We start from the raw sequence: 27,985 nt of genomic DNA on the forward strand, positions 1-27,985 counted from the left end.
ACGCACCGCGCCAGCCGCGCGGTGATTGGCTGGCGACGCCGGGGCGGCGCGCGCGCGGCGGCCGATGGCGGGAGGCGGCAGCATGGCGGCCGAGGCGCCGCGGGAAGCGGTGTGGCCGGAGGGCGCGGGGGCCGAGGCGGGCTTCGTGCGCGCCGTGCTCTCCCTGCTCGAGAAGCCCGACACCACCGTGCGCTTCTTCGAGCGCGGCGACTACTATTCGGTGCACGGCGCGGACGCGCGGCTGGCCGCCCGCGAGCTGTTCCGGACGCGGGCCGTCATCCGGCAGCTGGCGGGCGCGCCAGGTGCGTGCGGGGCCGGGGCAGCGGGGCGGCCCTCGGGGTACAGCCGGCAGGGGAACGGGAGGGGCGGTGCTGTGCTGTGCTGTGTTTGCTCTCACGTCGGTGCTCGCGTCTGGCGGCTGCGTGGTGCCTGCAGCAGAAAGCACGGCTCTGTGTGCGGATAGGAGAGGCTGCCCGGGGGGGTGGTGAAGTCACCGACCGTGGAGGCGTTCAGGAACTGTGGAGATGTGGCACTGAGGGACGTGGTCAGCGGGCACGATGGGATTGGCGATCCTCGGGGTCTTTTCCAACCTCTGTCCTCTATGATGGTGTGTTTCTGTACTGCTCAAGTGCAGGTGATTCACTGGTTAGCAATGATAACATTCACGTGTGTGAATCGTCTATTATTAGGTGATTGACTCACGATGGCCTGCAGCAGGGAATAACACTTAATTATGTGTTGCTCAAGATTTTCTCTATCTGCCTCTTTTTCCTTTTTGTTAATAATCTTTGGGTGTGCGGAGATAGAGCTTACAAACATCAGATGTCAGAAGACTGTCAGAGGCTGACAGAGACTGTCAAGAGGCAAACCTTGCTGTTGTCATTCGTCTCAAGTAGCTTAATATTGCAGGGCTTATGCCTGACAAAATAAACTTGATTGGAACCGGTTTGTGGCGAGTGAAACTTTTCTTGTGCAGTGGCAACGGAAAGAGAATGGCACTGGAATACGCTTTGTGCTTCTTGGTATGAGTGATGGGCTGCTCCGTTAGAAGAAAGCTGTGAAGATCTCAGAGAGTGTGACAGTGTCACGGCTGGGATTTGGAATACCTCCCAGACCAGGAAGGCGTGGGTGGGCACCACTTCTGTGTTATGTGCTCAGTTCACAGATGGAAGCCCGGGTCCCTCAAGCTTTGGCCTTAAAACATTCCACAGCGGCCTTATCTGGTATCTCTGATTGAAAGCTTTCTTCCTGCCTGATGTTAATGGAGAAACGTTTTGGGTCATTAGTGTCATTTCATGGGTTTTATGTGATCTTCGGTACCAGACTAACATCCGTTCTGAAGGCTCTAAACTCTGTCTTGGGGGAGGTTGTTGATTACGTAGAACCAAAACGATGAACACATTCAAGCATCTTACAAGTCCCCCTTCCCTTCCCTCTTCTTTTTCTTGCCCCAGGCAATCAGAAACTGGAGAGCGTTGTGCTCAGTAAAATGAACTTCGAGTCTTTTGTGAGAGATCTGCTGCTGGTTCGTCATTACAGAGTGGAAGTTTACAAGAATAAAGCAGGGAGTAAATCTGTCAAGGAGAACGACTGGTACTTAGCCTACAAGGTACGGTTTTCTACCTTCCTGCGTGATGGTAAGAGGGAAGGGGATAAAGAAATGACTCTTTGCTGCATCCCTCAGTTTGGAACGAGTTGCAGTGGCTGCCTCTGGTGGTACGATGGTAAGCTGTGCAGTTGGTTGTATGTTGCTGTGCTTTCAGCTGCTGGAGGAGCTCGTCCTGTATCCTTGCCATAGGCTGCGGGTAGTTCACTCCCTGGAGATGATGTGTAAAATTTTAATGGTTTAAAAAGCTGTGTGTTTTATATTAATAGTCCGTTCTTAGCAATTCTTTGCTTTGTTCAGTTTTAACAAGCGTACCCTGTGTTTACACCTTCTTTAAAACTTCATTTCTCCTGCTTATAGGGTTCTCCAGGAAATCTTGCCCAGTTTGAGGAAGTTCTCTTTGCCAACAATGATATGTCAATGGCCATCGGGGTTGTGGGGGTGAAGCTGTCTTCTGCTGATGGCCAAAGGGTAATAGGAGTAGGGTATGTGGACACTACGCTGAGAAAACTGAGCGTCTGTGAATTCCCAGATAATGATCAGTTCTCAAACCTTGAAGCCCTGCTGGTTCAGCTGGGACCTAAGGAGTGTGTGCTGCCGGGAGGGGACACTGCAGGAGAGATGGGGAAACTGCGGCAGGTAAGGGCAGTGGTTCTCTCAGGGTGTGCTTCTGGGTGATGAGCATCTGCCCAGTGAGCACTGAAATTAACTGCTGAGTGTGTTTTACGGCAAACAGGTCGTTCAGAGAGGAGGAATCCTGATTACAGACAGGAAGAAGGCAGATTTCACGACAAAGGATATTGTTCAGGATCTCAATCGCTTGTTAAAATCGAGGAAAGGAGAACAAATGAACAGCGCAGCATTGCCAGAGATGGAAAAGCAGGTGAGCCCAGAGCACTGTTTGGTGTGCCCCTGTCTTTTTAGAAGCAGAGTGCTGTGTGCACCTGTTGTAAGATGATCTCTGCCCTTCCTGACCCTGTTCTGTGCTGGATTCCTATACCTGTAAGAGTATGCGTTGTGTTAAACCACATTCTTGCTGAAGCCCTTAGCAGTTCTGCTCTGCATGAGTCTTTGTGTCCAGGGGTCCTGGAAGAATGTGAGATATCACATATCTCTTTCAAGGAGTAAACTCTGGTAAACAAATGGACTGCTAACAAGAAGTGCTTCCTATTCATAATCAGCCAACCTGAGGAGTGAAATACAATCCTTTGATTATTTGGCATAATGGGAAAACTCATATTTGGAAACAGAGCGCTGTTTATGCTAATGCTTTTGTGATTCACATCATCTGACAGCTCAGTTATATGATGTATGTTGCCCCATCCCTGGAGGTGTTCAAGGCCAGGTTGGATGGGGCGCTGGGCAGCCTGGTCTAGTATGAAATGGGGAGGTTGTTGGCTGTACCTGTGGCACTGAGGTTGGAGCTTGATGATCCTTGAGGTCCCTTCCAACCCAAGCCATTGTATGATATGATATGATATGTAGTGCCTGAATATCAGCTGAGCATGTTTGTTCTCTTAAGTCAGCTGCAAACGGTTAATTGACTTAAGAGAAAACATATTTAAATTTATTTTAAAACACCTTTCATTGTACCTTTGCAATGGGCATCCTCTGAGTTATTCTCCCCTAATGCGTGATTTCATAACAGGTTAAAACTGTTGGAGGTCTGTTACAACCAAACAAGTCAGTAATCATGCTCACTGTCTTTTGTGCTGGCATTAACATGTGTAAGCTCTTAGAGTGAGCCAGATCAGATCCTTGCTCTGTCTACCTGTAACCATGAAGCCGTGTCCTCAAACGATCCATGATGTCTATCTGCTATAACTTGTCTCTGTTCCTGGGCCAGAAATATCCTGATAAGAGCTTTGGCAAGCTGGCGTGGCATGCTCTTCACATGTTTGTTTATCAGATTAAGCAAGTATCTAGTTTGTTGTTCTTACACCTACCTAGAAAGAAGCTGTAGTGCCCTAGAAAAAAGTGATGAATCTCCTGTATCCCTGTTGAAATTGTCGTAGCTCAGAGACTTTGCCTGACTGTATTTCTAGTAATTTTCTTTATTATCAAATGCTCCATGGTTCAGGAATATTTCTAACTAGAACTTGTGGTGGTTGATGTTTTTCTTTTCTTCTTTTTTTTTTAATTAATCTCCAGGTTGCCGTTTCATCTTTGTCAGCCGTTATCAAGTTTTTAGAGTTGCTGTCAGATGACTCTAATTTTGGGCAATATGAACTGACTACTTTTGATCTTAGTCAGTATATGGTTTTAGATAACGCAGCTGTCCAAGCCCTCAACCTGTTCCAGGTAAGAAATGCAAGCCTGGCTTGATCTGTGTTTTGCAATGTACTTGTTTAGCTGCCTGATAAACAGTCACAGCTCCCCACATCCTGATTAATGTCAGCTTCTGCTTTTTTAGCTTTGTTTTCAGCTACTCCCATACGGAGTATGTTTTAAACAGTTAGCAACTGTTAACACTCTTGGTTCAGTTTTGTTCCTTTGTTTGCCTTTGAATGCAGAAGAGAAGATCATATGAGTGGCAGGAAGGTGTAGAATGCAGCATGGGAAGTGCCTTGGAAGTAACCTGCTTGCAGCTGCTGAGGAGCCTGGCTGGCCCATGGAGAGAGGGCATTAACTTCCCTTGGTTGTAGTTGGAGCAGTTCACATCCTCAGTGGCAGGAGCAGACTTGGGGGATGGAAGAGGAGATGAGATCAGTAGCTGTATGGTGTGATAGGGAACTCTCAAATAATTCCTACAGTCGTGCTGCTTTTGGAGAAGAGAATAGAAGTCTGAATGTGTGAAGTATGTAGGTGAAGTTCTGATGATGCAGCAGATGCAGTTGATTATACAAAACTGTAGCTGTCTGACTTGGATGTGCTGGGGTAGGTTATTTGTATTCTCTGGTGCTTTCTTGGACTCAGGAGTTTTTCATACACTATCCTGTCTGGAACACTGAAGGTATGAAGGTATGCTTTACATTTTCTGGAGGTTAAACCATCGGTGTACCCTCTCACTGAATTTCCTCTTGTAGTGCCAGTTCTACGTTCCAGCATTTACAGACATCCAGACCTGCCACTGGTTGAATCCCTACGCACTGCTTTAACTGCAGGCATTCTGAGATAGAAAGTGACTGAGGTTTTAATATCAGAGTTGTGAGCTGAAACAAGATCATTGGTTATTTGCCAGTGTCAAACACGATTTTTGCTTCCCAGCTGTTTGTGCAAAACAACCAAGCAGAAATCCTAGAAAAATGGCCATAAGGCTCTCTCGAGTGCGATTAATATTAAGCCAAAAGCAGTAGTAAACTATAGTAAGCTATAATCTGAATAGTCTTATTCTACTTTTTTTTTTTAATGGACAGGATCCCTGCTTTTTCACTATACAAAGGGCAAACTAGTGAGTATCTAGGTATGTGTCCGCTTTTCCTATTCAAAGAATATGCTGCCCAATGACTAAGGTATGTTCCAGGAAGCAGAGTGTAGCTGCTTTAATGCTGTGCCTGCTTTGATGGTGCTATGTAGGTCTCATACAGAAAAAACAGATCTGTTTTTAAGCAGTGAACTTGAGTGCCAGTCAGTGGGTGTCAGCAAACTTAACTCTTTTTCTTTTCCTTTCCAGAGTTCTGTGGAAAATGCTAATAATACACAGTCTCTGGCTGGTTTACTAAATAAATGCAGAACCCCTCAAGGACAAAGACTAGTTAATCAGTGGATCAAACAGCCACTTATGGACAAGAATAGAATTGAAGAAAGGTAAAATTGTTGCATGCTGGCTAGACTTTGTGCAAGTTAGTAACTGTTTTACACAAGGTTCCTTTTTGTTAAGCAAAATACTACAACCAAGAAATGAGTTTTTCACTTGTTAGAAACGTGCTGTACTCTTACACATCGTAGTTCAACAGAACAGAAAGTCTTCTGCTCAATGGGTTGCATACCGACAGCTCACTGTTGGATAATCTACAATTATTACCTTTTAGAGAGGAAGTATAATATGTTCAGATGGGCAGATGACTCATGCCATAGGCTAAGGTGCTGCTTTCTAACTTCATACTGTATCTTGATGCCATTTGCAGTTTACTGAGGAAAAAAAGAAATTAAGCAGTAGTGATCTCTTTGTATTTCTAGAAGCTGACTCCCTTAGTTTGGGACAGGGCACTCTTACCATATCTTGTGCAGATACTGTGTGGCCCACATACGGTCTTCATCTTCCTTGCTGTTTCATGCTGCTGCCTGCCAGCTGTGTCAGCCCTACCAGCAGAGAGCAGTATCAGTTAATACAGAGCTTTACAGCATTTGACAACTCGCTGCTGAGACAGTACGGGTAATTCTCAGTCCTTCAGAAAGGGAAACTACAAAAGCCTTATTCTCCCAGAGAGTGTATGTGCTGATTTCATGTTATTCTCCACACAAAGAAAGCCTACGATTCCTTTTGATCTCATGTTAAATATAGCTGTCCTCTATCACCTAAACACAAACCTTGTACAACTCAAGTGAATGGCATCTTAGTGCATTTCGAAGTCCATTTGTTTCTTTAAAAAGCAGAATAAACCAGAAAATTGAATTTAACTTTGATTCACTGTCAGTCTTGTATTTCAGATAAGGCAGTACAGGTATTTTGGGGTATGTTGTTGGGCTTTAGCATGGATCAGCAATGCCAAAAATTCAGCTTGGACACACGAATGTTTAAAGAAGCTATTCTAGATTTGTACAATCTTATATTTTTTTGTGTGTGTTTTCAAACAATTTGCAGAATGATGCCTAGTAACTTGATCCAGACGTGCTTAGAAGTGTTTTTAACCTGGGGAGTGTTTGTGCCCAGGTTTACTGAATGCTACATCTTAATTTTGCATGTGTTACTAAGCTTTCATCATTAGTTCCTGATGACATGCCCAGGATATTCTACTTCTGTCAGTTTTGGATCCTAAAATCCATGCCAACATTAATTGTATGGTTATCTTGATTTTAAGATTTTGGAATTAGTTACTCCCATTTGTGGTTTTCTTATGACAAAGTAAATGTTGGAAATTTAAACTGTTTTTTGGCAGTCTTATTTGATCGTTACTGTGCACCACAAATCCTACAAGTCTGGAAGAAGGACGGTGTTTTCTTTCTGAAGTTGAGGTAGTAGACAGAAAACGTGACTTCTGTATGGTTGATGTTGGCTGTATTTAGCAAAAGCTGTATTTAAATGAGGAGGGGAGCACTTCAGTGGCATTAAGCTATCAGTGAAGCTTGCAAAGGTTGGTGGATCCAATTACTGAGTCTCAAAGAGTCCACTGATAGCCTCCTGTACCTTGCCTAGCCACCAAATCAGCTGGCATGTGCTTCATGAAATGTAGTTAGTTTTAGTCTGTTGTGCTTATGGATACTACAGTCATGCCTTTCAGTTTACTCAGCAGCATTGCTGTGCCATGGTCTGAATGCCTGCAGATAAAAGCAGTGCATTTTACTCAATAGCTGCTAATGTACCGTCCTCCCAATCTTAATGCTGTTCAGAGTGTGTAGGGCTGTACTTACTTAATTAAAAGGAGCAAACGTAAGGCAAACCATTAGTGGGACTGATAAGAGGAATTACCTTTTGAGAGATTTGTGGTTACAGGGTGGTTTTCTATTTCTGAATTTAAGAATTCAGAATTTCAACATGCTATAATTTAGAGCATATAGACACTTGGAGAAGAAAACACCCCAACTGTTGGTCCAGATAGAAAAACAGTGGTTCTTTTGTCATCTAGGTGGGTTCCTGATTATTTCTTAGCTTGAATGTGTTAAAGCACTCCGCTTAACACCAATGCGCCCCTCGCATCAAACTGGTCTAAACTAGGTAGGTTTGACTGATGTTAGATGACTTTTCATTGGAGTAAGCCTGTTGTTTTGGTTATCCAGGAAGTGTCTTTGCTTAACTTTTGTTTCTGTAGCGTAGAGTTGGATGCCTGACAGTTCATTTCAAAACCTTTGGAAAGTCAGAGTCATGTAACCCCCTGCTAAGACCTGTAGATGGTGCAAGTCATCTTTTGGAGCTAAATGGATTAACTTTCAGTAGTTTTTAACCTGCAGCGTGGTTCTGAATTTATGGATAAGTAGAACTGGATGTTATATCACTAAGCCGTATTAACCATCAATACAGCATATGGTAACATCACAAATTAATGTATGTAGTGCATATGTTTTAGGTAACATAATGTTTACCTCCTCAAACAGCTTCTAACTAGAGCAGAGAGAACAGAGGGTTCTGGTTCTTGTCTGTCTTGAAAAGCATGGTGTTCTGCCCATGTCTGGCTGGTTTCTCAGGTATGCACAATCCAGCCTTGCTTTCACCATACAGTGAGTTCAGATGGCTGTCCAGATGGAGCCTCCTGTCTCTTCTTGGAGTCAGCATATCTGAAATCAAAAGGCAGCTTCAGAGACAGAAAGAACAGATCATATCCTGAATAGGATGTATTGGGTAAGGTGTTGCAGTGAAGTGCAGAAAGCAACTTCAGTATGTTTTGGTTATTTTTTAGATACTAGAAAGTTTGAGAAATGTGGGAGAACCTTAAGTAGAACTCTTCCTGTTCAAGCCTGAGGGAAAAAAAAAGATATGCTGAATGTGCACATAGTTTCATTCAGAAAAATAAAACATATCCAGTGTTGGCACACAGCACAAATGTAAGATTCCATTCAACTGATACCAGCCCCATTTTTAGTGAGAACTGGGACTACAGGCCCTGAATTCCCTTCCCTCATAAGTTGGTCTGTGATAGGTTTTCACTGTTTTTGTGTTCTTTTTAGCCTATGGCTGTTCCTGCAAAGCCCTGCAGGCAGTCTGTGTTGCTTCAGTCATTTTGATTATCTTTGATGGGACCTTCAGTACTTTTGCAGGTACAGGTCAGTACTCGTCTAGAGCAGCAAACTGATTTCAGGCAGTTCAATTAGTGCCCTGCATCCTTGCTAAGGGAGGGGAGAATGTGACCAGCTTGGAGGTTTGTCTAAACCACTTAATTAAAGCACACTTTAACTAAACATGGGAGTGCCTTTAGTGCCTGCAGAGACAGTTCTGAAACACAGGTTGAACCTGAGCTAACTGTAAGACAGGAGTGAGATTTGATTTTTGTCATGGCACGTCATGGTGCAATAAATGTTCTGCATGAAAGAAGCTGTCATACAGTGATAACGTAAATAGCACTGGCTTTCCAGTAAGCCTCTAGAAATGTTAGAAAAACATCACTTTTGTCACTCTACAAGTCACAGTCTCTGAGTTCACTAGTAAAATGTTTGTAACTTGAAGCTCTCAGCACATCCTTAATGCTCTCCATTCCCTTCATCTGCGGTTACTACTTTCAAAACTACTTTTGGGCTGCCTGTATTTCCATTTATTCTTGCTTGTAAAACAGGTTGACATCAAGTGCTGCCTAGGAACTTAAAAGCTCTGCAAGTTGAGCACATGTCAGGTATACCACTTCTTCAGGAAGAAATTTCCATCAAAATCTGAGGCATTTGAAAGCCATTACAAAGTTTAGATTCTTCCATTGCAAGAGATTCAGTTTTCTTGTCTGAAGAGAGTATGGGGATGTAAATGAAAGCATAAAAGGATGTAAGTAAAAGCTTTCTTTCATGACACATTCATGTGTGGGAAAGACGATGTTGCTATTCGAGCTGAAGGAGTGCATAAAAGCTGTTTGTATTCTTCATGTTTTCGGTATCATTTGTCTTCTAGGTCAAGGATCAGCAATCAGTAAGGTAAATCTGTACATCTTAGGTGCCATTGGTTGTCACAGTATCTCTTTGTTGGTTACTTTCAGCTCTCCTACTCCATCCTGACCAGCCATTGCTCGGTGCATAGTAAATACAAGGATTAAGCTTTTAGTCCCTTTCTCTTGCATCTGAATTTCGGGGCTCAAGTGAAATCAAAGCTAAACTGAAACTTGGTTAAAAATGTCAAATCAGTTTTCAGGTCTTTGTTTAAGAAATAATCAAATTGCTATTTTTTTTTTTCTTCCTTAGGGAAAAGCGACTGTGTTGCTGTCATACTATCATTTTGCTCTCAACTTGTCAAAATAAGGTCTATGATAATTACTGCAGTAGTTACATTTTGCTTGAAATCTGTGTTTGATTAAAGAATTGTAGAACAATTTAGGTTGGAAACCACCTCTGGAGGTTGTCTGGTCCAACCCCCTGCTCAGGCAAAGCAGGTTTCCCAGGACCTGCATTTGAGCATCTCCAAGGATGAGGGCTCTTCAGCGTCTCTGTACATCTGTTCCTATACTCAGTCATCCCCCCAGCACAATCCTGACGCTTAGACGGAACCTCCTGTGTTCCAGTTTGTGCCCGTTGCTTCTAGTTCTGGCGCGGGATGCTGCTGAACAGAGACTGACTCTGTCATCTTTGTACCTTCCCTTCAGGTATTATAGACGTGGATGGTTCCTCCCCAACCTCCTCCAGGTTGAACAGCCTCAGCTTTCTCAGCTTCTCCTCACAGGGGAGGTTCTCCTGTTCCCTGATGGTTTTGGTGGCCCTCTGCTGGATTCTTTCAGTATGGCCATTAATATTCTTAATGCCCTTTTCTAAGTGGCATTTCTCTGATAAAATTGACTATAGTTAGCTTGGACGCTTAAACAGGAAAGCTGATCTTATTCTGCAGTCATAGGAAGACTTCAGCGGGTGGAGAGTGCAAGCTCTTTAGAAGGCTCTACTGTTCTGTGGCTGGGGAAGAGGAATTAATACCCTTAAGATGTTCTTAAAAGTAATAGTTGAGCTTCTCCCATAAAAGAGTGCGTTTCTCATTTGATTTCATTATTAACGTATTTTTTTCCTTGTGTTAGTTCAGTTATTTCCCATGAAAATGTCTGACAGAACCTGGGATTTTGAATTACTTCTCTGCAGTAGTGATATCTTACTGATTCATGTATGGATCAAAGTCTCATGAACTGATAAAAACCATCCTGTCCTTTCTCTGAGCAGTCCTAGAAGTGTTCTTGTTCTGTATGTACTACTGGTGTTGGTTTTGAGTTATATCACCTGAGATTTTGAATGAGCACATTTGAACAGCTAACTGTCTTGAAACAGGGATTTCATCTATGTTCCAGTGCAGTTTCATAGTTTCCGTAGTTAGAGCTGTTTCTTTTATCTTGATTCCACTTCCTTGGATCTGTGATGGAAAGTTCTGCTTTATTCCCCCCACTTCTCTCTCTTTTTTTTTTCCTCTCCTTTCCTCTCAGCTATGTGGGAGAAACAAGTTATCCAGTATTGTCATCTGTTGTTAGCATCTCTTCATTTGATTTTTGCTTTTATTTCTTTCCATGTTTTCTTTGTTTGCTCAGCCATAAACTTGGTATTACAAAAAAACCTTTCCCTTGATATCTATTACTTGTGAGCATTAGATGTGGCTTGTGTTACCTTAACATAGCTCTTGCTTTTCAGAAGCCTTGTATGTATTCCTACTGTATGGGAACCTGTTCTGCAAAATGAACATAAACCTGTCAACCTTATGCATATGGCTGGCAAACACGGGAGGGAAAAACAGAACAGTGCTAGGAAGGTCATGAGATGTTAGTCTAATTAGCATAGTTTTGGTAGAGGAAAATTGTTTCATGCAGATCTGAACTCTTTGAACTTGTCATTGTAATGGACAAAGGCAAAAAAAAGAAAGAATAAATTAGGTGTTTCAAAATGCCTTTGACAAGTTCTTTTGCAGGAGGCTGTTGAACAAGCTGAGAATTGTGGGATGAAAGAGATTTGTTTGTGTAGTACGACGTAAAAAGGCACAAGCAACTAAAAAAAAAAAACGACAAAAAAGGTGAGCTCATGAAAACCAAAATATAGGCCACGTGATTGGATAGAGCAGTGATTGTTAGGAGTTTAATCAACCACTTTTATGATTCAAGGGAAGATTAATTTCCAAGTAGATTCTGAGCTTTGAAATACCTACTGAACAGATGTTGGCAGTTTGAATCGGTTTCACTTCAGTGCTGTTCATTAGATACCCAACTGTAAAATTCACAGAGCGTGATACAGTCCGAATATCCTTGCTTTCTCAGCCTACACCTTGTTCTGGTTTAACGTGCCCAGTGGAGCACGTAGAGAAAGGATAGATAGAAACTTTCTTATAAACGCTTTTGTTCTAATTGCTGACATTAAAAGAGTTGCATACCACGTGATGCTAACCCTTAAATCTCATTTGATCTTGCTTAGGTTGAATTTGGTTGAAGCCTTTGTGGTAGATACTGAACTGCGTCAGGGCCTTCAAGAAGACCTTTTACGCCGCTTCCCAGATCTTAACCGGCTAGCAAAGAAATTTCAGAGGCAAGCAGCAACTCTACAGGACTGTTACCGAATGTATCAAGCTATTAACCAACTGCCTAATGTTGTGCAAGCACTAGAAAAACATGAAGGTAATGCTACTCCTTGTTTTCCGTGTTTTATGTTGCGTTGAGACTGCCAAGGAATAGTGTATAGATTTCCAAAGGTTACGTTTTTTCCTGTGTACTTCCACTGCAGGAGTAAAGCTTAAGGCATTTAAATTGGAACTGTGCTGGAAAAATACCCGTCGGGTACTTAAAAGCAAAACAGACTGTTGAGTGTTGGGTCCTGTAGTCTTTGACACTGGCTTATCTCTAAGAATTCTTGACCAATCACATGCATGCTTATATTACAGCCAAGGTAACTCTTCATACAATACGATGACCTTTTTGAAGACTCAGTTCTCAAATGTACTTTGAGTTGTCACTAAAATATCTTTTGTATTGTTTAAGCATCAGTGGTATCATTTGAAGAGCATTTTTGTTTTTTTAAGTAGTGAAACGTTCCTGCCGTGGAGAGTGATGTGGCAGGCTTTCTTCCTCATCTTCAGTGGTAGGAAGCTCAATGCTATGACAGACAAGCCTAGAAAATACAAAGGTTGCTATTTTCTTCCCTGGATATTGCCAAGAAAATGCAAAATAAGATGGTATCAGCATAAGTGGAATGTGATTCAATACAGCAACAGCCATCCTAGCCTACTAGAAATCATATTTTTATAGAAGGCCGCTAAGTTGACAATCCCTTTGTGTAAATCAAACAGTGAAACCTTAAAGATGAAGGATTTTTGAAGTGGTATGGTTACAAATACTTCCTTACTGTATCTGAGCAGACACTGAGTGAGGTTATCCCGTACCTTACACTTTCCTCTACTATAGGTTCCTGACTTCAAATAATGAGTCTTCTAAAAAACTCATCAGAAACTAAATGTATTTTTGGATACTGCCTGTTACTTCCAAAAGCAGTTAAAATCTTAAAACTGTGAAAGAACTGATAGATACATAAAATGTACAAAAATCTTTATAGATATTCTGATACAAGCGCCGTGCTGCATTGAGTTGGCTTAGTTGTGTTCTCCCTTTGGCTTTTTCATACAGACTGCTTGGTTTTGCCTTGGTGTGGAGCTCTTGGATTTCCATCATCAACATTTCAAAATGCTCTCTTCCCGTCTTTGTCTCTTTCTGTTAGGTGTCATTTGGATCAGTAGAGTTTCTTTGTCTTAACAGTGAGGTATGCAAACAGTCAAATTTTACAAGCTTTGAGAGAAAACCACTGAGCTCACTGTATGCATGAATTCCAGGACTGCAAGAGGTTCCTGTTCTTCTACATGTTACCCAGAATCAGTCCGCCTTAGTAGGGCGTTCACCACTAATATCTCTAAAATAATTTGTAATAGTTGGAATGTCTTATTTTTATTTTAGCTATATATCTGCAGCTGCACCACGGAGTGATTAGCAGCAATTGCCTTTCGTCCAGTATGAAGCACTGCTTTGTTGAGATGTTTGTTTTAATGGCTGATGAAAGCTGAGGAGTGGGGTACTGAGTGAAGACCAGTTTTTATTTTTTAGACATAAAAACCTGCATAAGACAGGAAAGGACACTGAGTCATCAAAACATTTTGCTATTGCTGGCAAAAGGAAGCAGTTGTTCATTACTCAGATTGCTGGGCATAAAATCTAGGTACTTAGACGTCTATCTTTAAGAAGCTGCCAAGGCACCTTCCTTCTCATTTCAGACTGACACTCAATTTTAAGCCTGCAAATATGCAAGATACAGGACTTATGTGCTGTGTTCTGGGTGGACTTACACCGTGTTACATACAGTATCTTATGAATACCTCCTGATTGCTTTGGGAAATACCTGTTTTTTTTTTATTATGCATTGTAGTGCTGATCATTCCTTGACTGCTGTACCGTTGTTCTACATTCCTTACCATTTCCAGCAGATTATTTCCCGACTCAGAGCACTTTTTTTGTCTGTAACTACACTGAAACTTGCTAGTAGACTTTGCTTCGTTTCTCTTACCTCTGTTTTCAAGGACGTTTAGTTATGGTCTTGATTTATTTTCTCCAGTTTCCTCTGTTATCTTCCACACTGTATATATTAGCGAATTTCATAAGCAGTTTTCTTTTGTTTGTATGTTAATATCATTAATGCTCGCATCTTCAAAAGATTAATGCCTGTACAAGCCCTGGAGGAACAGTACTGCTAATATCTTCCCAACTCATTCATCCTTTGCAAGTCACGGGTGTCCTCTTGATCTGCCTTTCAATCATTGTAGTAATCATGAATCTTGTGTCTTAGCATCTTGTGTGACACACTACTGAGAAGTCCAGATGAGGTCTGTAGATTTCTTTTTGTCTCAAAGACATACCTTGTGGCACACAGGCACAATCCACTTCCAGTAAAGCTATTCTGTATTTTATCTGAGTTTCTCTTTTGCACCACGTTCTTTTTGTAAGACCTTTTTTACAACCAAAATGACAAACTCAAAGTCATTTTGCTATTTCTGTTCTCCCTTGGTAGAACAGCGTTGATTTCCATATTTCTTTTTGCTGCCTGGCTAACTCTACAAATGTTTTAAGTTTAAAGTAAAAAATATTCAGCTCTATAGTTGTGCTCTTTATCTATGGTACATGAATTCTGGTGAGGTTGTGAAATACAGTGAATAATTTTTCTTGTTCTTAACAGGAGCTCACCAGATGTTGTTGTTGGCAGTGTTTATAACACCTCTTAATGATATCCACTCCGACTTCTCAAAATTTCTGGAGATGATAGAAACAACCCTGGATATGGATAAGGTATGAGCTGGCGTGGGTGAACAGGTTTGCTTTGCTATTAAAATTTCTTACTGAACTTCACAGGCTGCTCCGCACTCACTAAACTAATTGATGGTTTATATTAAGTTGTTACTGTTAGATCGGTCATGCCATGTATGAGGAGTCAGGATATTCAGTTGAATATCTTAATTATATAGCCAGTGAAAAAGTGCTTTGGTTACATGGATGCTGTGGACCTGAAGCTTGTTTTCAGAGACCTCATCAGTATTACAAGTGGGGAAGTTACTTTGCTACCTTTTTGCTTTTTTCCCCATAATTTCAGTGTTACTGTGATGTCTCAAATCTAGGATGTAGCCAGAGTATGCTTCTTACATATTTCCTTGCTTTATCAAGCTCAGGAGATATGCTCCTGTTTGGTGAGACTGAGTCTTCATAACTAACGGTTTGTTTGGAAAATGACTGACCTTGATACAAAGGTGAAGTTTACTTTGCAGTGTAAAGAAGTTTCTTGCTAGAGAAAAAGCCACTAAAATTAATCTAGCCTCACATCTGCAATTACTTATAAAGCATTACTGCAGGTAGGACTAATTGTGCAAGCAAAACAGGCTTTTGTTCCAGAGAAAAACTGGCCAAAGAAAGGAGCATTAGTGTTCCTTAATCTGCACCAGAGAGAAGGGATAGGTGCAGATGAGTGGCTTGTTGTTGTATAGCACTGAGCACTTCTTGTTTTTGGCGGTCTGGTGACTGAGGGTGAAACAGTGCCAAAGTTTTTGGTGCAATTTATCATCTTCGTCTGACGTATCCGTTGGGGAATTGGGGCGATGCGCTCAAAACGCACACGTTTTTCTGGTGTCTCAGTCTCCTGTGCTTGCTCAGACACTCGCTTAGTGTTTGTTGCTGACAAGATGCTTCAGTCGTTTCAGAAAGCTTGGGAGGCTTCTAGGATTGTCATAAATGTCGATCTCAGCTGACTGTAGAAGGATGAGCTCCACCCGACCACGTGCCAAGGGCAGGAACAGCAATTTGTTGTGCTCTGGGGAAACTACACCGACCTTAAAAAAAATTCTGAACGTACATCTTTTTCACCAAGTGAAAGAAGTGCCCTTTTCTCTTTCTTTGTGCTGTGTACGCGTTCATCAGCTGTGTTTTATACTCTTTAAGGCTGCTCTCGACTGACGTGTGGCTGTAATTGATGATGTATGCTAATGAAGACATTTATAGCTATCTACTAGTTACAGACCATCTGTTGATGCCGTTTGCGTGCCCTGGAACTCTGCATTCTTTAAAACAAGCAGTTGTTTCAGCATTCACCCAGCTCTTCCAATTTCTTTTCAACTTCAGCTTAAAAAATATTTCATCGTTCTTCTACATAGGTTAGAGAGTCAGTTATTTTTAACCAGCCCCCTAGGACCTGTTGTTGGATCTGTGGTTGTTTTTCCTTCGAGATAATGGGATCGATTAAAATGGCTACAGGTAAAACAACATTGGTTTTCTGAAGGGTGAACCTTCTGCGTAGGAACCTTCAAACTTGAACGTTTGGCTTTCAGTTCCTCTTAGATGCTCGGGTATTCATACAAAACGCTGAGCTCTGTTCCGAGTGTGATTGAAGGACAGGTTGTCATAGCAACTAAATTATGCCAGGAATCTATTCAGGGTAAGCATTCTAATATAAAAAGAAACATCTGAGTTCAGAAAGTGTGGGATGTGGTTATTCATTTACCTAGCCGTTTAAGTTGAGAAATCATCACTTCCATTCCCGTGTTTCTTGGATCCGTAAGGGGCTGTTGAAAATGATCTGCTCCAACCTTCACCTCGAGCTGGGGCAACTTCAGAATTTGTCATTGCTTTTGTTATACAGCATTTTGATTTTAGTCTTAAGAGCACGGCCCTTTACAGAAGGACTGGGTTTTCACATTAGTTAGCTAGCTCAACGTAGCACCGGAGTCTGCAAATCATTTACTGTCACCTCATTAAATTGAGAAACGCTTGGAACCGAGATTTACTTATTTCACATAATGAACATATCCAGGTATCAAACTGCCATCAGTTCTGGGTTATTAGTCTGACCTGTCATGACAAGGCTTGGCATTCTTGGCATTTTCAGCCTATCCTTTCTGTTTCAGAACCAGGATCTGCCCTATAAAAGCAGAAATGTTCTGCTGTGTGCTCTGTCATAAACATTCATAGCTGTTCTTTTTGCAGAAATATCAAGGGAATGGGAGTAACAGACCTATCAACAGGGCCATAACAGGGAATGAATTTGTCTATGCTGCTTTCACAATGTCTGCAAGATTCAACAGGGATCTCTAAAATCACATACGTGTGTGGTGGCCACATATCTGGTTAAGCAGCTGGAGAACTTTACTGTAGTGTGTTGGCATGCAACAAAACCACAACCAAAACAGCAGGCTGAGTGAAATGCACAGAGAAAGTAGGCAATGAGGGAGATTATTCTTTTCATTACCGCCCAATTCGTACAAATTGCTTTTTATTTTTCCCCCTAGGTGGAGAATCATGAGTTCCTGGTTAAGGCTTCTTTCGACCCCAACCTGACAGAACTGCGAGAGAAGATGAATGAGCTGGAAGAAAGCATGCAGACCTTATTGAAGAGTGCAGCCAAAGAGCTTGGTAGGGGATGGAAGTACCTTTATTTCTTACCTCCTTTTAATTAATTAATTATTTTGAGACCAAGTGGTGAAAACTGGCTTAGAGGAACTAGGCAGGGGATGTTTCTGTTGTTCTATTTATTATTTTCCTTAGTTTGGAGTGACTTCACTTCACTTGTTACAGTGCTGTCTATTGGAAACCGAGTTATGGCAGGGTTATAACTTGGCTGTTTTTAAAGATAATATTACAGAATATTTCAGTGTTGCAATGCACTGTGTGCAACCCATCCAATTCTTAATTAAGCCAGGTTTTTTTAAATTTTATTTAAACAAGATACCTAGATATAAAGAAGGAAAGTCAAGGCTACGTAAGGATGAGAAATCCCACCAGCAGTTGTGTATGTCAGTTACAGAATCACAAGGCTATACACGCTGTGTTAACAACAGCAAGCAGAATGTCCTTGTAGGGTGCTACGAATGTTTTTCATTTTCCTGGGGAATATGTAGCGGTACAGTAAAGGTGCACCTTATTTCCATATGCAGTTTGAGGGCGTATCGAAGGTAAGAGCAGGGAAAGAACCAGTAAAATTCTGTCAGGCTTAGGTATTCCTCATGTATGTATAGAACCAGAGCAAGTATACTGAAGAGCGTATTGGACAGAGGCTGCGTCATATGAACTGGGATTATTGAGGAGAAACTGCACAAGCAAAAGCATTATGATAATAGTATTTGTTTGGCTTTCCTTCTTTTCATCTAAAAGGTCTGGAAGCTGGTAAAAGTATCAAACTGGAGTCAAATTCACAGTTTGGACACCACTTTCGAATTACTTGCAAGGAGGAAAAGGTTCTCAGGAACAACATGAAGTACAAGATAACTGATACACAGAAGAATGGTGTGAAGTTTACAAACAGGTATGAGGTAATGCTGGTCATCTTTCGAGCCTGTTGTGAAAGAAGCAGTTACTCCTCTCTGTCTACTTTGTCCGTTGAGCAGTTCTTTGTACATCTTGAGTGGCTGAATTTTCACCTTTTCAGTTGGCTCACAGATGGATACGTTGAGCGAGACTGAGGAGAAGTCATGCAGTTTCTGTTAAAAGCACATGCCTCCATTCCCCGTTTTCTTTGCCAACTGTTAGCTATTTTTGTTCATTTGACTTTGGCTAATTTTTCTGTTTTAGCTGCACCTACCAGTGTAATTGCATTCAGTGTGAGTGTTTATACAGACACTTTTACAAGCTGAAATAAGAGAAGAGCTATTTGTGTTTATCACCAAATACGACGACATGCAGCAGTTTTGTTGGTAATTATCTGTTCCAAATTATGCTGTAATCTCTGTTGGTCATAACTATTGGCCTTGTGTTCTGAGGTTCTGTAAGCTCAGGGAGAGTTTGGACAGCGCTCTCCGCCATAGGGTTTGAGTGGGGTTGGACTCACTGATCGTTGTGGGTCCCTTCAACTCAGGATGTTCTGTGATTCTATTCTATGAAGCTACGAAACTTAAGTGGAAGAGAATCTCTTGGGTTTAGCTGGTCCAGTCCCTCTATTAGAACAGAGCCACCTTTGAAGCTAGATGCAATCTCAAAGTTAAATGAGGTGGCTCAATGCTGTGTCCATTTGCCTGTCCTCCAGGCATCCTTCATAACCTATAGGGACATGAGTTCCAGTGCTTAATGCCTCTTTCTTTATCACACGTAATGAGAATTTACGTTGTCGTGATTTGAGTGTTTAGTATCATTCTTTTTCTCTGTACCTGCAAGAAGAATTTGATGCCTCTCCTCTCCAGACTGAAAAAGCACACTTCCTTCCCTGTATCTCCCAGTTCTTCTGTGTAAAGCTGTTTTGTAGGCATCTGGACCGCACCCAGTCTGTGCTCTTACATGGAGTTATTCATCCCACATGCAGGACTTTGTGTTTGCCCGTGTTTTGAAGTTCTTGTCCACCTGCTTCTCTGGTTTAACCAAATGGAAGGCAGCCCTGTCCTACAGTGTAGTGGTGGCTGCCCTTAACGTGGTGCTCACAACACTGCCGAGAGTGCATTTGAAAGTGTGTTCAGTTCCATCGTCCAGGTTGTAAGTCAAGGCATAAATGGTATCAACCCCCAAAAAAGCTGCTACTAATCAACCACCAGATGGACTTCAGACTGGAGAGGAGTTTGTCTGTATCTGCTTCCTGTGTCATGTATGGGATGGTTAAAACAGCAGTGATTAATACGTGGTCTGTTTCAGACAAACAGTGCAACCGTGACTTCATGTGTAACAGTTGCTGCTGGAGTTACCATTAGAGAAGTGAGTTGCTTGGGAGGTGGCCAGAAGACGGTACATCACAACCTCTAAACGTTGCTGTTTTGTTCACAGCAAGCTGAGTGCCATCAATGAGGAGTACATAAAGAACAGAGAAGAGTATGAAGAGGCTCAGGATGCAATTGTTAAGGAAATAATTAACATCGCTTCAGGTGAGTATGTCAGTGTTGATATGCATGGCAGTCTGGAATGCTGGGAGGATGTGCTGTTACTCTGTAAGCCCTTCTGCAGAGTAGGACCTTAACCTTCCCTAAAGAATGTGAGAAAAACGGGTCTGGGGCCTTTAGTCTGTTGCTGAAAGTATGAAATACGTTGTCTTATGGTCAGACCTTTCCCTGAAATTGCTACAGATAAGCAGTGATGGGGCACATGCAACTGCTTCTCCCATAATAGGGACAAAAGTATGTCCATAGAGGCCTCATCTGTCATCCTCTTCCCTCCCTGACTGTGGGCATCCCCACCCTAACAGCAGGCTGAGTAGAAGGCAGAACGGGCAAAAAAACCAAGGAACTGAGGGACCTCAGGGCTGTGAAGGATGGTGAAGAAAGAATATTATGCCACAGAAGAACAAGTTAATCATTGATTATATGGCACAATAAACAACTATTGTTTTCCCAATTAATTTTCCTGTATTTTGTTCTAAGATTACCTACCTACAGGGTATTCTTTGCCACCCTTTACCAAAAGGAGAAGACACACCAGGAGATGTCAATCAGGAGGATTCTGTAAATACTGTCTCTCCCAAAGGCACAAGTTCCAGCAGAACAGGTCTTAGGTCTTTGAAAGGAGAAGTGGAAAGTGAAAGCACTAATTAATATGAAGCAAAGGCCAAATGTACTAAAGATAGGAAAGCACTTTTTAAGACGAATGCAAATATATTTCATTGCATTAAGTTACAGTGGAAATCTTTGACCTATCGCGATAGGGAACTTGCCAGGATATTGCAAAAGACTTTTTTTGTGTATGTGTCTCGGTGATTTTCAAGTGGTGCTTGTGGGTAGTAAAGTTACGTTTGTATATATATAATATGTGGAAATTGAGTATTATATAGTAGGAGTAGCCATAGTACGTCATCTGCAAATATCAGGTATGTTTGAGAAGAAGTATTTTGCTGCTGCTTAAGGTTTGTGATGTGCAGTAACAGACTTGCACGCGTATAGGTGTAGGGAAAAAAAAACACATTTTTCCTCCTGAAAAGACAGACTAATTAAAAAGACTTGATTAAATTTGTAATTCTTGGATGAAAGTGACTTGAAGTCCTCTTAATGATCTATACCTAGCCAGGTTCAAGAAATAATGTTAGAATAGTGAATGCATCTTGTACAGCGGGGATTCTTTCTGCAGGTCACTGCTCATCTTTTCCTACGTATGCATTCCTATGGCAGATGTTAGATGTTTCACCTCTGTTGCTCCCTGTCCGTCACCTCTTTCACATTTCTAACCGTGTTGAATTTGTCTCTCTGTAATCAAAAACAGGTTATGCAGAGCCAATACAGACCATGAATGATGTCATAGCTCAGTTAGATGCCATTGTCAGCTTTGCTCATGTGTCAAACGGAGCACCAGTGCCATATGTTCGTCCTGTCATTCTGGAAAAGGGGCAAGGAAGGATTGTGCTGAAAGGTGCCAGGCATCCTTGCATTGAAGTGCAAGATGAGGTGGCCTTCATCCCCAATGACGTTACGTTTGAGAAGGGCAAGCAGATGTTCCACATTATTACTGGTAAACGTTTGTTACCTTTTCTCACTTAATACTTAGCTTTTAAATGTTTCGGGTATTTCCAATAATGATGCCTTTTAAAACAAAAGGGAGGGGAGGGGAAAAGCTATGTTAGAATAATTTCTCTAATCAAGGAAGTGGGAGCATTAAGCAAGTTATTCATGTGTCTGTATACAGGCTGAGATTTAACTAGAAAAAATGTGTGTGTATATATGTATATATATATATCTGTCCACAATGTTCTTGTCGTGTTCCCTCTGCTTGTGGATATAAAGATATCATCCAAACTACCAGTCGTGGAATGAGTTGTTACAATTGTAATTACGGCGTGCACTATTTGGAGAAGTTGGTCACTAATTTAGAAGTAGTTATTTGGGAAGAAGAGGGAGGCTGCTGGGATATTAGGAAGCAGGAAAAGTCATCCTGAATACCTGTATTCTTCGCTTTACTGAACGTCCCTTTGCAAGCCAGACAACCTCGGGAGCTGGAGAGCCTAACCCTACTGAAGTGAATTGGAAAATTCCATGAGGCATCAATTGTATTGTAGCCATGTAGGCATCAGCTGTAGGCAAGACTTTTAAACACCCACTTTGTTAATGTTTTCTTTGTTCAGCGTTAGTCAATTTAAAATGCAAAGCATGTTTTAATGACCTACTTTTTTTCCCCCCCTAATCTCTGGTGAAATTAAGAGAATTTTACTATACAGGAGAACCTTTTTAGTGTTTATACATTTAATTGAATTTTAATTTCCATTCAGATATGCTTAACACATTCTGAGTAGCAAAGATCTGAAATTAGAGAATGATTAATGAACACTTCTAAAACGATCACAAAGAAAAACTAAGAATCTGAATAAATGCATGGCAACACTCTTGTTTTTCTGGTTATGAAAGCGTAAAATTGGTTTTAATGATCAGTTTGTTTGGAAAGCACTTTTTATTTCCTTTGTGCTTTGGTTAAGTTCTAATTGCATAATACATGTTTCTGATGATTCAGAATCCTTTTGGATTGTAATTTAAATCACCAGAAAGCTTGAACCCAGTCTGTTAAGTAAACTACTTCATTTTTGCAGGCAAATAGCGATTGTTGTTTGAAGTAAAAGCAAATTATTTTTGTTCTTAAGCAGCAATACCGATGACTTTACAATGAAAGCTTGTTAGTTTTAGGTATGAACGTGCATTCTAGATGACTGCTTACAAAACTTATGAAACCCTTCATTTCTCCCTTCTCTTTAAAAAAAAAAGAAAAGGAACGCCTATCTAAACAGTAACCTTTAGTAGTAGTAGCCCTCCTGGCTGTACCTGTTAGACAAGTGTTCTTTCTCCTGACAAAAGAGTAAGTTTATATGTTGTTTTTTGTTGGTTTTTTTTTTTTTTTTTTCAGTTTTAACAGCCTGCTCTCCTTTAAAAGGAGCACTGAATGGTAAAAGATGATGGTTTTAAATTCCCTTTGCAAAATTTCTTCTGTAGGCCCGAACATGGGTGGAAAGTCAACATATATCCGACAGACAGGAGTCATTGTTCTTATGGCCCAAATTGGGTGTTTTGTGCCGTGCAACTCTGCAGAAATAACCATCGTGGATTGTATCCTGGCTCGTGTGGGAGCTGGAGACAGTCAGCTGAAAGGTGTGTCTACTTTCATGGCTGAAATGTTGGAAACTGCTTCAATCCTTAGGTAAGTCCTGCACTTCTTTCATTTCGTTGACTGGGGCTGATAGCAAAGGATGTGCTCTAAGAATGTTGCATCTTACCATTTTCTTTTAGCATCTTAAGATTTTCTTCTATGTAGGATCCTAGATCTCGAGTTCTTTACAGCAGGGCTGTAAGTTCTTGAAGTAGCCTACCATTTATTTCAGCGCTCAGACACAGCTGCTACCAGGAGGCTAAAGTCTAAATGGGCCAAAGAAGCTCTAACTTGGAATAATTTGTGACACTGTGTACTTTATTCATATTTTGTCATGTAAACAGTTGTTGTCATGTGCCTGATGTTGTACTTTTACAGTATGATTTGTGGTAATCCGATATCCAGAGTTTATGATTTGCTCAAACTTAATTCTCTTCTGTTTTAGGACAGCATCTGAAAACTCTCTGATAATCATTGATGAGCTGGGAAGAGGAACTTCGACCTATGATGGCTTTGGCTTGGCATGGGCTATTTCAGAATACATTGCTAGCAAAATTTGTGCTTTCTGTATGTTTGCTACACATTTTCATGAACTGACAGCTCTTGCTGATCAAGTTCCAACAGTAAATAACCTACATGTTACTGCTCTCACCAGTGACGACACGCTGACAATGCTGTATCGTGTCAAGGCAGGTAAGACTATAAGTGGCGAAAACAGTGAACTTCAGGGAGGAAGAAATCTTAATGGAAAGGAATGTGAAAAGTTATTTCATGTGTAGTACTCCAAGCTTAGGTTTTATAGTGGACGTGCTGACATGCTCTTTATGGATAGATAATGTGAATGGCAGGGGCTCCATCCCATCTTCGAACAGAGCTGGTGATGGCGATGATTACTCGTTAAGATTTCGTCATTATTTCTCACACTCAGATTGATGCTTTTGTAGTTGCTCCTTTTCAAGGGCAGAAAGAAGGGCTCCAAAACGTTCTTCTCTGTTTTCCTAGATTTCTTTTGGAATTGAGTTATTTTTTGTAAATCATAAGGAAAGGACTTACCTTCCTTGAATGTTTTCTTTTTTAAAAAGGAAATGAATACAACTTTTCTCTGCTGGCATTTTTTTCAGTAATGTCTGTTTCATTGTTGTTAGAGTTGCTTACTGAAGAAAGTCATTGCTCAATTTGTGCAGTAGTTTGATATTAGGAAAGTTGCATGCTTTAGTTTTTAGGAAATGACATTGTAATAAAACAACAAGTAGCTTGCTTCTGCTTTTGAATCCATGGAATAATACTTGCCCTTCGATTACTTGTGGAACTGCTGCTAATTTTACATTCACCTCTGTAGTCTTGCAATTAGCTTTCAGACACTGCTCTCTAAAGCTAAGAGGTTGTTCTGAGCAAGAGCAATAACAGAACAACCAGAAGTGCTGCTGTCTTAGAGATCAGCAGAGAATCTCAGATCTTGCTGCTGTCTTGTTTCTCTTAACTCTCTCATTGTGAACTCTCTTTTGAGATCTTAAGTGGCCTCTGTTCTCCTTTCTGTACATGCAGTTTTCTAGGCAACGTCCAGACTTTGTTCCTGGTCAGTCTGAGTTAGTGGCCCTGGCTCTTCAGTCCCCTCCTCCTTTTTTTTAACCTGTCTAGATTAACCCCTTCCCATTGGCGAAAACTCTAGAAGCCATGTTTCATATTTTTCTTTGAACAGTTTTCCCAGTTTTAGTCCTTCACATCTTTTCTTTGAGCTTGAAGTGTTTTTTTTTTTTTTTCCATTAGTCCAATTTTTTGGATGTGCCATTGAGGACAGTATCTACTAAAACCTCAATCAGATTAAATTGGATACTATGAAATCTTCATCTTCAAATACCTGATCTGAATTTGGATGCCTTTTGTATAAGGTTCTGATTTTTGTTTTGTGCTTTTTCTTTTTTGGAAGAATTATTTTGTTGGAGCAGTGATGTAAGAGGAGGCAGCTCTCCTGCAGTTGTGTTTTGAAACAAACAACGGCTTTTATTTAATTTGCAATGTGTAACTACATGTAAAGTGCACGACAAGGAAATGCATAGAGTATTTTCCTTCTGCTCTTCATTCTTCGTGAGTGAGACAGAATCATAGAATCACCAAGGTTGGAAAATACCCACAGCATCACCCAGTCCAACCATCCACCATCAGCAATGGTTCTCGCTAAACCACATCCCTCAACACAACGTCCAAACGTTCCTTGAACACCTCAATGGTCGGTGACTCCACCACCTCTCTGGGCAGCCCATTCCAGTGCCTGACCACCCTTTTAGAGAAGTAGTATTTCCTAACATCCAGCCTGAACCTCCCCTGGCGCAGCTTGAAGCCATTCCCTCTAGTCCTATCCTGGTAGGTTGTACCAAGGGGCTTTTGATATTGAAGTGAAAATGGTTTTATGTAACTGTGTATAATTAACATATTCTAAGCAAGTGTGAGAACTTTCGTTCTCAACCCAGTGTTATGAACAGGGTATTAATTGAAGTAAGTGTAAACTTAGAGATGAAAGGTTTTGGTATAATTAAACTCGTCCTGGAAGCTAGGAAGCTGTGTGGTACTGACGCAGAGGAGGAGGAGGAGGATTGAGAATGCACCACAGCATTTTTTATGTGTGTGTCTAAATGCACTTCTTATATCTTTTTATAAACGGTGCAGATGATTATTTTACACAGATTGTGCTGAAGCACTTTAATTAAAAAAAAAAAAAAAACCTTGCTCAGTTTCATTCATGAGCTAGAGGGAAATTCTTTCTGCCTGGAGAGCGTTTTCCCCTTTCTCCTCAAAGGACTTCAGTAGCTCTGCAATTACTGTTCTAAGAGAGCTTAATTTAATGAGAGCATACTCTTAATCCGTGTTATCATATCATATATAGCCCAAAAACGAAAGCCAAACCACATGTCACACACATACTCCTTCAGAATGGAGAATTATGACATGCTCGTTCGTATAATCTCTGTGTAGGTCAGTTGTCTCTTGAGAACTCTTCACAGGTTGTTTTTGTCTCCGTGCAGGTGTTTGTGACCAGAGCTTTGGAATACATGTAGCAGAGCTGGCAGCTTTCCCAAAACATGTGATAGAAAGCGCGAGAGAGAAAGCACTGGAGCTGGAGGAGTTTCAAGACATTGGCAGGCCCAAGGAATCTGAAGGAGAGCCAGCAGCCAAGAGATGCTACAGAGAAAGAGAGGTTTACTAACAGCATTTTTTTTTTCTCCCATTTGTTTACGTGGGGAGGCTCGAGTGAAATAGTTCTAGGACTCAGATTTCCCCAGAGCACATGCTGTCTTACTACTTGCTTTGCCTTTTGCCGACAGGCTCTCTGTGCCTTTCTTAACATAAGCGTACAAATCTGACCACAGATCTCAGTTCTGGCCTGAGAACTTGGCCGCTTTGTAACTCGTTTATCATTTTTATAGGACAGTTGCAACCTTGGCAGTGCTCCGTTATGTGGAAGCCTTGAAGTGTTAATCCACATCCAAAGCACTTTCTGCATTTAAAAACACTTTGCTTTAGGCAGAGGCCTCTCCTTTATTTCCAGTTTTGGTGGTCCACGCATGTGTTCTTGGCTCAGTAAAATCTCATGTTACTGGTGAACGAGCTCTGGTTTGTCCTGCCCGTTGGTATTAGGAAGTTCCCCTCCAACTGCATCAGCAGCACTGTGATCAATATGCCAGCTTGCTAGGTAACACAGTGCAATGTTTTCCAGTTCACTTGGATCTGTCAGCATGATTTTAAATTGATTATAAATTAAACAGATGTGGCAAATGCTCTGACAAACACAGTGTCATGCTTTATGCTTTGATAATTCATAATATATTTGATAGTAAATAATAGATGATAAACTCTCGAGGCACACAGCGTTAGAGGTCTTTTCCAGGCAATTTGTCTGCCTTTATTCACATCATGTTCAAAGAGACAGCCGTGCTATTCTACTTCCAAGTGCTTTGGAGACTTCTGTGCTGGAAGCACTCTGCATCACTTCTAAGTGTTACAATCAAAGTACAGATGCTTTGTAATAGGGTATTACCACAGAAAACAGAGGACTAAGCAGAAGCCTGTGTTCTGGCCAAATAGTTTCTGATACAGGAATCCTGAACACTGTCCACTGACATGTTTGTTCTCACTATTCAAACTGTTTAGAAGTTGTACTTTGCCTGTTTGTGTAAAAGCATATGCATGAAGCTTAATTATCATCTCTTCTCAGTGGTGACAGCCACTCTCCAGTTGCTTGGTAACAGTTTGCTCTATCTTTTTGCATATGGAAATGTTGATTCGGATTTACAGTTCATCCAAAAAGTAACATGGCCTCTCCCAAGCAATTACTGCTCTAGCAATCTTTTCCTGATGTGGTTACACGATGGAATTAAATGTGAAACATGCACAGGAGTTCTCAGTGTTAAAATTAGTCTCTGTCAATCAACTCATAGTTTTTGCTGATGGATTGAAAGGGGAAATAACTCCCCAAAACAGTATAACTGGATTATGCGTAATAGCAAGTGCAAATATAATGTGGTTTTGTCTGTGCAAAGCTTCTGGTGCTGAACAGGACTTCGTATCTTTGGTACAATTTGGAAATATCCTGCTTGCTGTGTAACCATTCTTTCTGTTTTCTTTTTCCCATCCTTCCCCTCACTCTGTTTTAGGAAGGCGAAAAGATCATTCAGGATTTTCTCTCTCAGGTGAAAGCACTGCCCCTGACGGATATGTCGGAAGAAGACATCAAAACCAAGCTGAAGCAGCTGAGAGCTGATGTGTTGGCAAAGAACAACGGTTTCGTGAACGAAATCATTTCCAGAACAAAAGTTACACCGTGAAAGATGTGAGAACAGGATGCAGCTCCTGAAGTTGTTCTTGTTTTTTTTCCATTGATTGCAAGAACTACCATTTCTTGTCTTATAGTTTTTATATGCTGTAATGTTTCGTACGGATTTATGTAGGCTTTTTTTTTTTTCCTTGAATTGTCATTGTTTGTTAAAAAAACTAACATTCTGCACCCATTCTTTGCCAGGTTCCTGCTTCAGCTCCCATCTCTTGTGTTCTTTTAGAAATTTTCAATAAAATGCTTTTTTTTTTTTTGTAT

General features: G+C 41.1%; 1 protein-coding gene across 1 annotated transcript; it reads left to right on the forward strand.

Annotated features, from left to right (window-relative positions):
* The first annotated feature begins 45 nt into the window (after positions 1-45).
* MSH2 (mutS homolog 2) lies at positions 46-27,979 on the forward strand. The gene is made up of 16 exons (XM_015278122.4): positions 46-302; positions 1,455-1,609; positions 1,967-2,245; positions 2,343-2,489; positions 3,758-3,907; positions 5,220-5,353; positions 11,768-11,967; positions 14,564-14,673; positions 17,157-17,280; positions 18,019-18,169; positions 19,612-19,709; positions 21,034-21,279; positions 22,746-22,950; positions 23,345-23,592; positions 25,920-26,092; positions 27,549-27,979. Exons 1-16 carry the CDS (start codon positions 65-67, stop codon positions 27,717-27,719), a joined length of 2,829 nt encoding a protein of 942 aa, XP_015133608.1. The 5' UTR covers positions 46-64; the 3' UTR covers positions 27,720-27,979.
* The last annotated feature ends 6 nt before the right edge of the window (positions 27,980-27,985 follow it).

This window comes from Gallus gallus, chromosome 3, assembly GCF_016699485.2.
Source record: "Gallus gallus isolate bGalGal1 chromosome 3, bGalGal1.mat.broiler.GRCg7b, whole genome shotgun sequence".
Lineage (NCBI taxonomy): Eukaryota > Metazoa > Chordata > Aves > Galliformes > Phasianidae > Gallus > Gallus gallus.

Bases quoted from the DNA above. Each gene is read 5' to 3' on its own strand.
- MSH2 (XM_015278122.4), top strand. From the start codon at position 65: ATGGCGGGAGGCGGCAGCATGGCGGCCGAGGCGCCGCGGGAAGCGGTG. The intron at 3,908-5,219 runs GTAAGAAATGCA...TTTCCTTTCCAG, and splicing joins AAGCCCTCAACCTGTTCCAG to AGTTCTGTGGAAAATGCTAA. The intron at 22,951-23,344 runs GTAAGTCCTGCA...CTTCTGTTTTAG, and splicing joins GAAACTGCTTCAATCCTTAG to GACAGCATCTGAAAACTCTC.